This window comes from Electrophorus electricus, chromosome 8, assembly GCF_041902795.1.
Source record: "Electrophorus electricus isolate QZ-2024a chromosome 8, ASM4190279v1, whole genome shotgun sequence".
In the NCBI taxonomy this organism is placed as follows: Eukaryota; Metazoa; Chordata; class Actinopteri; order Gymnotiformes; family Gymnotidae; genus Electrophorus; species Electrophorus electricus.
Window position 1 is genome coordinate 14,161,361 of NC_137504.1, and position 11,140 is coordinate 14,172,500.

General features: G+C 39.5%; 1 protein-coding gene across 1 annotated transcript in view; it reads right to left on the reverse strand.

The window, feature by feature from the left end:
* Positions 1–2,841: 2,841 nt before the first annotated feature.
* nsg2 (neuronal vesicle trafficking associated 2) overlaps positions 2,842–11,140 on the reverse strand; it is a 16,089-nt gene continuing 7,790 nt past the window's right edge. Inside the window, exons 4-5 of the mRNA XM_027026391.3 lie at positions 4,505–4,615; positions 2,842–3,936 (exon numbers count right to left, since the gene is read on the reverse strand). Of these exons, the coding sequence (XP_026882192.1) occupies positions 3,745–3,936; positions 4,505–4,615 (303 nt within the window). The 3' untranslated portion in view covers positions 2,842–3,744. The remainder of the gene's footprint in view (positions 3,937–4,504; positions 4,616–11,140) is intronic.

Consider the following 11,140-nt stretch of genomic DNA (forward strand, 5'->3'; position numbering starts at 1 on the left):
ACTAACATATGTAGGCTACACACTGCAAAATGTGTGCCCGTTTGCCAAATTACAAATGTGCATAAAATAGATTTTCCCAGATTATCTGAGTGAGAACTTTATAACTTTTACTCTCACATTATTCAGATGTTAGGATTACATTAATCTTACAAACATTCAAATAGCTAACAAACTAATAGCATTAACGTTATTATTGATCCTGCAGCAAATACCGCCAATAAGATTTTTTAATACTTACATTTCCCTCGTCTGCTGTTTTGCCTTCGGACATTTGGTACTGATACCTCTTTTGTAAATGTTTATTTGCCAGCCTCATGTTGCTTTGACACAGGTTGTAAAGGTAGTCAGACACAAACTCACATAGATGTTACCTTACCTTCGAAAATAAACTATCCACTTCTAGACCTGTGGACTGATATAAGACTTTGTCTGTGCAGCTCGACATACATGTGTCACAATAATGCTAGCAGGTGCGGCTTGTGAGGAAAAAATTGCCGCACTTTGGTAGAGGTAGTACTTAAGCCGTGCCTGAAGGTATAATTCTAACGTGATGTGTATGAGGGAGTCAAATCTGAGCATCTTATTTTATCCCATGTTTTCTGACGTAGACAGCCCACAACAATTTGACTGGGTTGTTTTATTTCACGGTATGTGGGTTAGTAGGCACTCCAGATACCCAAATGTAGATGTGAAATGTAGATTCAAATGTAACTGCCTTTATATCCCCTATATACAAAAACAATGTGCAATAATGTTCACATTCAGATCATGATCACAAAACGTGCAATTCTTTGTATGTGTGTAAATTATGTAAATTGTTTGTAAATTTATAGCCATATCTTTGTCAATATTTTTATGTAATGTTTAGCACTATGGGGTACTGCACTCTAATTGCATTGCACTGCACTATGACAATAAAGCATTCTAATTCTAATTCTCTAATTTAGATGTGTTTTTCTGGTGGTTTATTTGCCAAACTTACTTGATACGTTTAAATAGTTCAACAACAACAGTTAAAGCCCATGAATACAGCTAGCCAAATGTTTGATCTTTAACAGAATTTACAGCATAAATTGATAAATATCAAACCTGTACAGCCAGAAGTACAGAAAAGAGTGGATGTCTGTACCTGAGTATAAAGGGTGGCTGATGCCAGTAATTGGGGATGATTGTTGGATATACTCCACTGCAAATCAGACATGCTTGCAAAAATGTATGACATCAGAAAACATTGTGTTACAGCAATGCATATGAATAAATCAAAATCATTCAACTCTGCAAAGCAGTCTACATTACCAGAGTTGGTTAAGAAAATGGATAATTGCAAAAGAGCTGAAACTATTACGGCAGTGGCCATTCCTGAGCATTGTTTATTGCTAGTATACGGCCATTTATGTATTGCATTTTCCAGTTTGGTACTTATCCAAATTGTGTGTGCCATTTTTTACAATTGGTTGTCAGTATAGTAGACAAAGAAACGATCCCTAGAAGTGTTGACTACTTAATCACGGAAATCTACTACTGCTGATTGTTCAGTGTTAAGGACATGCTAACACATACTAAACATTGTGAATGAAAGTAGCAGAGCTACCAACTCTAAACAATGGACAAAATTTTGTTTCCAAATAGAGAAACATCCATTTGTTTAGGTGGGCCTTAACTGAAAATACAGTCAGGTTTTGGAGTGAAATGAATAACTACACGGATTCATCCGGATCAAATCCATTTGAAGAATTGTGCAAAGCTGTACTCACTGCCCTTTCCATACCACACTCAAATGCAGAGGTTAATTGGCTGTTCAGCCAAATGCTTAGCACAAATAAGTGTGATTAAGTCAAAGTTAAGAAACAGACTGTCACTGCACACTCTCAACTCAATATTCCTGGTCCAGTATATCCTGAAGCTGGCCGGTGATACCCGTTACCAGCATAAATTACCAAGTAAAGTTCTGTAGCAGTTTGTCACGACAGCAGCAAACAGCTTAAAGGCCACTTCATCATCTTCTGCTGGTTCCAGCCCAGTGACACTGCAGTTGGACGGTAAAGATGAAGAGGAGTTCCTTGCCAATCTATGATTTATCATACTTACATATGCAAAGACTTTCAGGAACTGGCGGAGACACACAGCTGAGGGTGGCAGTGTTCCCTGCAGTGCAAGTGAGAACAATATGCCAGTGAAGGCTATTGAGCAGCTAGCCAGCCAAGCAGCATAACAGTACTGGAGGGAGCTGTAGGGAGAGGCCTACAATTGTTATTCTAGTTAATAAGAAAAATAAAATGCAATTGTTCAATAATGTATAATGAGTAACTGTTCACTAATTCACTGTGTAGTGTTTATAAAAATATCTGATCATAAAAATGTGTTATATTTATATCACTTTATGTTACTTTTGCAAATAAAAAACAAATCAAAACTAACAAACTTCAAATCATATTTTTTGCTGAGATGGACAGTCAGTTGGAGTAACATCATTGTGTATTCCATGTAATAACCCAGTTTTACATCATTATATAATGATGTAATCACATAATGACATCAAAACACCATTTAGCAGCTTTTATCAACAAATTGACCTGCCTGTAGCAACTTCCCCTAAAAATTAGTTGGTAACACTGCACAGGAAAATCTGAGATTCACAATTTGTGAATACACGGTCTTGTATTATGAACACACTATTGTATCTTGTGTTCTCATAATTTAATACAGGCTTCTTTTATATTTACCACTGTTGCAAATGCCCCAACTTGCCAAAATCTTAATAATTAACATACTAAATTCAAAATGCACAAAACACATAATCTGTTATGTTGTTTTAACATAGTGACCTAGCACAAACATACATAATGTCTTGTATATCTTTTATTGTTTAAACCTAAAGGATACACAGTCAAAAATACCCAAGGCTGTGCTACATATCAACTAACAACAGCACGAGTTCAAAATCTTTTCTGACAACAGATATAAAAATGGTAATGGCGCAGGTCTGTGACTAAACTAGGCAGAAAATTGAGCTTTGGCAAAGGGTTCTGCCATAATCATCCCAACATCCAAGGTTTTTCTGGGCCCTGGATTATTCTCTATAGGTTGAAGATAGACTGCTGGCTAAAGCATAATGCAAAGCTCAGAAGGCCACTGATAATCCAATGAAAAACATTGATCATCTTACAAGGTGTCTTATGGCCATACACATAATGGGTCTATTTCTGCTCATGAGCTATTTACATTTGGGCTCAAAGGAGGAACCATAACATACATTTACCATGTACTCAGTCACCAGTCTATGGTAATATCATATTTAGGTTATTATTGTTATTAATATATCCCACATAAAAATGAGTTTTACAAGTATCTTGACATAAAATCACAGAAACTGTATGTTTCAAAATAACTGACGAAGTTTCCCTTATTTGCATCATGCCTTTCACAATGAATTGAACAGTCACCTAACTACAAGGGTTGCTTACAGAGCTGTTGTTTGAGATGAGTCAGTGACACTCACAGACAGTGTGGGAAAAACATTTCGGACAAGTCATGCCTTTGTACAAACAACTGTCTGATATTAAATACAAAAGAAACAGGAATTGTACAATAAAAATAAATAGTCATAAATAAATCGTCATACATGTGAAGATCTATATAAATAAAAAGAGAGAAAGCAGGAGAGGACAAAAACGGAGAACAGCAGGGGACTCAGGTGGAAAGGAGGCAGGTCCGGCGACACCCATTCGGTGAGCAGTAGTGCCCTCATTGGCTGTCAGTGTTGGGAGGCTTGGCGTCATGCTGGGCACCGGCAGCCGGGAGCCAGGGTGAGACGGAGCGAGAGGTGGTCTGCTTGGCCATGCTGTAGTGGCTGATGACGGTGTAAAAGCGGCCACGGGAGTTGCCATCCTGGGCCGAATAGTAGGCCTCCAAGGAGGCTGGGATGCAACGTTTGTGCTGTCAAAGGTGGGGCAGAAGCAAGTCACAACATGTGGGAAATAAACGGTCCTCCTGACTCTCTCCACCTTAAGTGTTTTTCTTTTTTCTTTTTGTTTGCCACACCATCAAACTCAGGGCAGCAGGTCCCAAGGTTAATTCCAGTCAAGGAATTCAAGGACTTTGGGATTATAAACCTTCCAGCAAGATAATCATGCATAATATCTTTTGCTAGTACACTACAGTTACCATTACTGGTTTGTGGTCTTTAAAACTTGATGCGTTTAATATAGCATTTCCTAGAAGGTTGCTTCAGAGAATCTATTTGGCAAACATGGCTTAAATCACTATAGGCATATTATAAAATTACATTGCTGAGGTGAATTCAATTTTGTGGATTCTTTAATAGACTGTGCCAAGTTACAGGGCCAAATTTGATCAAGTGCCCATTAGGCCTGAATCCAGAAGATACAAAGACAGATGTGAAAATGATGAGTTGACTTTTTTTGATATTTGTTTTTTTTAAGCGATATATTTTATTTAGTTAAGCCACTACTAAGGAGCCAAAATCTTATGCGCACGTACTCACCTTGTACACAAAGCCATCCGGGCAGGTGTGGTCATAAGTAAAGGCCTTATACACCACCAAGAACACTATGCAAGCAAGGAACGCCAAGGCCAGAACAATAAGGATAGTGACCTGTGAATGGAAAATGTAACATAACCTTAGCAAAACAGTCATGGGTGTTTCAGACTGGACACCTCATCTCAGACTACATTCATGAATGTTATTGTCATTATGGGTAATGAAGTGTTGTGGCTATGCTGTTCACAGTATGTGTGAACAATTATTTTTTTAAAAATAATAAACAAATGCTTAATGTAGTTTTTACTCTTCCCTAAAAATGCATGTGACAAGCATCACATTTTTGCCTAAAGCTTTTTTCAGTGATGTATTTTTACCTTGTGGATTTTCCTTGTGAGCCAATAATATGATGAAGATGTTAAGATAAATATCTTTAATTACTTCTCACATTTATTAACTTTTATTTTGGTAGAAATCTCATAATAAACAATAATGAAAAACTATTTATCTTCACCTGAGAACAAAAGTTACTGCAAATTTTGTGAGGGGTACAGAGAAAATAACAGAAGAAACTATGGACATCTGACACACACACACAGACATGCGCGCGTGCGCACACATACACGCGCGCGCACATACACACAAGCACACACACACGTGCGCGCACACACTTCTAATTTATTTCCATCACTGTCAGCATCAGACACAGTCCCTTTACAAGACATATCCCAATCTGTCAGAGCACATTTGCTACAACAAAGTGATGCAAAGAAGAAATCTACAGGCTCTTCAGAAAACTGTGCCTTGCAGGAGCCATTTCTCGACCAAAACTGACTATTTCGTCAAGGGGCATTAGTGCACTAAAAGGGTGGCAATTTCTAAGTTTTAGCTCCACTATCAGAAAATGACTAATTATAATTATGCAAATGAGTTGAAAAATAAATGCGAGACAGCCGGATGACCCTCGCATATTTGAATACTTTAATGCAATGAAAGGCTGTATGCCAGCTTTAGTAGTTTCTTTTGTTTCTTGTACTAAGTTAAGCAATGCTTCATTTAACATGGATTAAAACTATCCAGAGTGAGATGAGTCATTAATGAATTATAGGGTAAAATGAAGGGGAATGTGCTCTTATAAGAGTGAAAAGTATTTTTAAAATTGTGCACTTGAATCCACCTCTTGCAGAACAAACACTATTATACAACATGTAAGATGTCCATTGTTTCTATACCTGAACATATAAGTACCAGTGTAATTTGTCAGTAGTATATACCCGTCCAATAATTTCAACATGATGAGTTTGAAATGAAAGGTACAGGGAAAATACTAAATATGCTCCAAATACACTGAAACCTTTGTTTAATGTTTATGATTCCAGTGGGCCTTGATGCATTTAAGACGATATCAAGTTTAAAGCTTTTTTATAAAACACAGAAAGGATTTGTCCTTATCTGGCAAAACTTTACCTGAATATACAGTGTTCTTCACCTTGGGTTTGGGTGGGGTTTTTATGCAGATGCATCATTTTTAAGCACACCATGTTACATCGGCTTTGAGGAAAGGAGTGACATTATAAATCGTTTCCATCCAAGCACTGGACATTATATTGCCCTTGTCTGGGGGTGATGCGCTGTTTAGGGGAATCAATCAAAACCCGCTGTCTGCTTCATGTCTTTATCTGCCCATCTCCATTTCGCACCAACACTGAGTTAATAAGGAGCCATTTTTTTCTCCTCCATCTATCCATCCATCTATCCATCCATCTGTAATCCATCCATCCTCTCGCTATCAAACACGGCCATGACCTTGCCTCTGATTGGGCCAACTTGTGACATGCCGCTAAGCTGTGCGATGGATGATGACAGGCAGCATTCACAGTCCTTCCGTACTGCTGCTGACAACCCTCGTCATATAACCAAACCTGACAACCTGAATCAACAATATACTGCTTGTGAATCACATAAACCACAGCAGAGTCTCCATCAGTTGCATGGTGTTGACTGTTCACTTTCAACCTGCTGTGTTCTTGAGGAATGAATCTAAGCATATCTCCTCTTCCTGCATTTGCACACTAAATGCTTCCAGACATTTGCTTCCTGAGAAATGATGATTCCTACACAGCTTACTTTGGAGACAGTATAAGCCTCTTTACTCCAGAAGAGAAAGAGACAGAATGCATTTTTGATACCAAATACTATCTGCTGGAATTTACTCAATTCCTGGACCACTCAGGGATGTTAATACTTAACAGTCGTTCACTGTGGACCACAACAAAAGCAGGTTATAACACACACCAGACTGTCTAAAGCTGGAATTGAGGAACAACATATGAGCCACTTCGGTGCTCAGCTGCTCCTGGCTACAGTCTCTAGTATGAGCATTTAAATAGTAACATCCATCACGCACTGGAAATAACCTTTCCACACACTAGAAATAAATTTTATTTAACTAAAGAAGTTATTGCCACAAGATATCAGGTTGTGGAAAGTGGACTACGGAAGGTTTTTAAAATATTCAGGCAGCCACAATGTCAGACAGGAGACACAAAAATGCTTGATATGATTTGAGGTGAGGTTTACAGGTTTTGTGGTGGCGAGCCTTGCATTTTGAATTTGATTTCTGATCTGATGCTGATAAAATCGGAGCCGTTAGAGATTGAAACATTAAAATGTGCATTAAAAATAAATCAATAAATAGATAGATAAATAAATAGAACGTGTATACTCCTTTCCTGACAGATGGACATAGACTAACACATATGTCTCAAGTTCAAGTTTGGTTTATTTGTCACATACATAGTCATACACAGTATAACCCGCAGTGAAATGTCTACTGGAAGCAATACGGATTACAGGTTCCTCATTGTCCTTCTCTCCTCCCCCCACTCTTCGCCTTTCCTTCATTATTCATTCCTTGATTATTATTGATTATTATACACTTTTAATTTTAAAACATCTTTGTGAACATTGCCCCACTGTATCCCATCTTGTGATTCTTAAATGTTCAGTGTGATATCCACATTCATTACTGGGAAAGAAAACAAACGTTTCGGTTATAATCAAGCCTACAACATATTTATGCCTGGTATGATTGCTCTTATAAACTGGATTAGCAAAATTATTTAATTTAATATAGGTCAAGTCTTGGCTAAGATTCTCTCTTAAAAGAGTTCATCTCCAAACCCCTATGAATGCAGCAACCACTCAGTCAGCTCCTCCCCACACAACACAAACACAGCCTGAGCACTTTCCATATGCTTTTGTGCTCCATCCATCACTCTCTCCTCAGGGGGCCTGAATGGTGCTGAGAATCATATCTATGTCTAATAAATAAATAAATCAATGGATCCCTGAGCTGGAGAGGAGAAAGGGATGCTGTCCAAAAAGCAGCCTGTTATGAGCCAGGCCGGGCACCAAAGCCGAAATTTCCAGCTTTTGCTGTCGCTCAGCGAATGCCGCTATAGAAAATCGGCTCTTGCTGCTGTCATGTCCTAACTTGCATCGCTGAGCAATGAAGATTAAATGAAGAAGACAAAATGAGTTAGAGTGATAATCCTACAGTTCAGATGCCTCTTAGGTGTTGTGAATGAGACAACTTGGCAACCAGAGATGCTCGGGTGTGGGCAAGTGGGGGGGGGGGCGTGGCTTCATGTGACCTTGACGCCAGAGAGGAGGGTCATGGGAACAGGCCTCCAAAGACTTTGTTTGGAGTGCAACCACAAAACCATAGTGTGCTCTTTGTAGAGTCCATAGGACATCTGGAGTTATAGTTATCAAACCTCTCAAACAAGGAATTTACTGGCCTTCGTAAAGAAAAATGGGAGCAGAAAAAATAAATGTCTGCCCAGCCTACATGAGATCTGAGTTTTAGTTGCCTCATTTCGTGAGTACTGGGTGGAAGAAACTTAATAGTAAAATTTTCATATATACAACAAATAACATTTAACAGGGAAAACCTGGGCCACCGTCCAAAACAAAAGCCACCAAATTGCTGAAGTTTCATTTCTACTGAACATAAAACAAATGATGGCATGAGTGAAAAGTCTCTAACAGGCGACAGTAACAGTGCCACCTTCTCTGTGAATTCTGTTCTAATTACTGTATGCTAATAGAAGCCAATTAGCCTGAGAGGGTGTGAAGATACAGAAGGTGTACAAGAGAAAATTACCTAAATAAATAAATCAGTAAAAATTGTTAAAGTTCCATCCAATGATCCAGAAATCCTGAACATCCACACTAACAGTGTATGGTGCGTGCATTCAGACATAAACAAGGCCAGCACTGATGGGACAGTGTTTGTTCTGTGGAAGGACTGATTAGGTGCTAAGCACTGTACTGCTCCTCAGCACTGCGGCCTGCTAACAGGGCTCAGAGGATATGCAAATGAGAAGAATTTGCATGGCTAATGAGCTGACTCCATGACTCAATGTTAAGCTGTTAAGAGTAAAGTGTTCTTCATGTGAAAATGTTGGTCTGTGAAACCTACGGAAACAGCTAAAACATTCCAGAAATCTTATTAAAAAACAACTTTCCTTATTTTTGGAGATGTGAGAAATCAGATTATGATTCCTTGGTCTTTGCTTTCCAAAATGACATCGAGGGCCAGAAAAGCCAGATCTCATGATGTGTTATACATTCAGGTCATACCGGCAAACCTCAGCTTCTCAAGTGAAACTGACCTCAGAACAGACTCATGGAGTGCGCATGGAGCCTTGCAAAAAGAGCTTTACTCCGACACGCTTCGTTCCTCAGTGGCAGAAGCGTACATTCCTCTGAGCACCCCTTTGGTTCGCAGCACTGTACTGCTCCCTAGGGAGGCAAGCTAAAGCGCCATGTGGTAGAAAACCCCTGCTCTCCAGGGCAGTCTCCCCAACACAGGTGAGCCACTGGCCATTCTCACCATTAGCCCTGTTAACACCATACACTCCAAGAAAATAAGTGTAGGAGACAGTGGGAGTGACGCTGCCACAGCAAAACTTGCTCTGTCGCTCTAATTGCTCCCAGGGCTCCCAGATGAGGACAATACAGTCCAACACTGGACAGACAAGAGGGCTACAGCATGAATGTGATAACTGTGAGTCAGCTTGTCCTCTTTGTTCCTGTTTTCCTTGTGCAGCATGGCAAAAAAATGAAAAAAAGGCGAGGCTTGCCATTTTGTAAGCAAACTGGCTTCATGTTAGCTGACCAAATCCGGCTGATTTTAGATCAGCTGTCAGGTCAAGGAACAGAGGAGCATGGTCAACTGAAGAGCAGTCAAGCTTCCAGATTTAGTTATACGGCTTAGAACAAAGACTGCAGGGTGAGATGGTGCTTCCGAGGATGTAAACGCCATGTTCAGTACATTGCTGATTAGCACTGGTAACATCATTCTTTAAATGGGGGATAAATTAGTGGTAGAAATGTTTGAAACCATGGCCTGTATCACTGCGTTTTGGTGAGGCCAAGTCTGCAACAGAACGAAACAGTCTAGCAACCTAGAACAATATGAGAGAACAAAGGGATGCAATTATCATTGGCGTCGGAGGTCTAGCCACAAAAAAAAAAAAAAAGCATAGGGGTGGGGGACAGCTCCGTTTACAGCATGCCTTTTTGGTGCCAATGAGGGGGGTGAAATTTCTTTCTTGAAGGCAGGAGGCACAAAAAGGCTGCAGTGGTTCTCCGCTGATGGTGAGAAGGTGAGATTAATCTGCGTTCAAACAGAGGAGAAGCCATCTGGCCTCATTAATCATCTCCGACACGGCACGCAGAAAACGTCCCGTCCCCCATGGCAGCTCAAATACGCTGTTCCTTTTCAACGTGACAAATAATTCCCGTAAAGTGGTCAAACCTTTGCCACAAATCTAATGATTTCTCCAGGTCATGGTAACATAATAGTGAAGTTATGTGGCAATATGCAATATCGCGCTTAATCACTGTGAGGGGTGGCTCGTGGCTAATGGTAGCTGATAACAGCACAGCGGAGTCTAGTAATGATTATCACAATAGTTAAAACCACCCTCTGAACAGCAATAATACTGTAATCAGTCTGCACTGCTCACCTTGCCTCTGTCTGGTACTTTGGCAGGTGCATGAAGAGTTATTAGAAGCTGAGGGTCAGGAACTATGAGTCAGTTTATTCTACCAACATACCAGGTCATCTAAAAATCCTGATTTCACATATGAATTTCCACTTCATCTTCAGTCTACTGAGAGGAACTCCATAAACTCCATACCTTGTACATTTTTAGTATTTTCTGAAAATTGTCTTACATCCAGGCAACTCTAATTCAGCACAAAATAATACAAATCACACAGTATAATAATACAAACCAAAAAAGAACATAACAAATCTACCAATAGCTTACAGTTAGTTATGCAAGATCTTTCATACAGGTGACACTGACCAATAGTACAAACACACTCACACACACAAACCCACAAATCCCTAATTTACATATTGCATATATTTCCTATTTAGCCTTTATTTGCACTTGCCCCTTATTTAGGAGTAAAACTGATTGAGGGATCTGTCTTGCTTTGGGTACTCTAAGTCGTTACTTTACATTTGTATAGTTCATTGCATTCAAGCTGCCTGGTGTTATTAAGCTCCACTGACAGAACACATCCAGTCTGTGCACGTGAGGTATAATCACAATCATT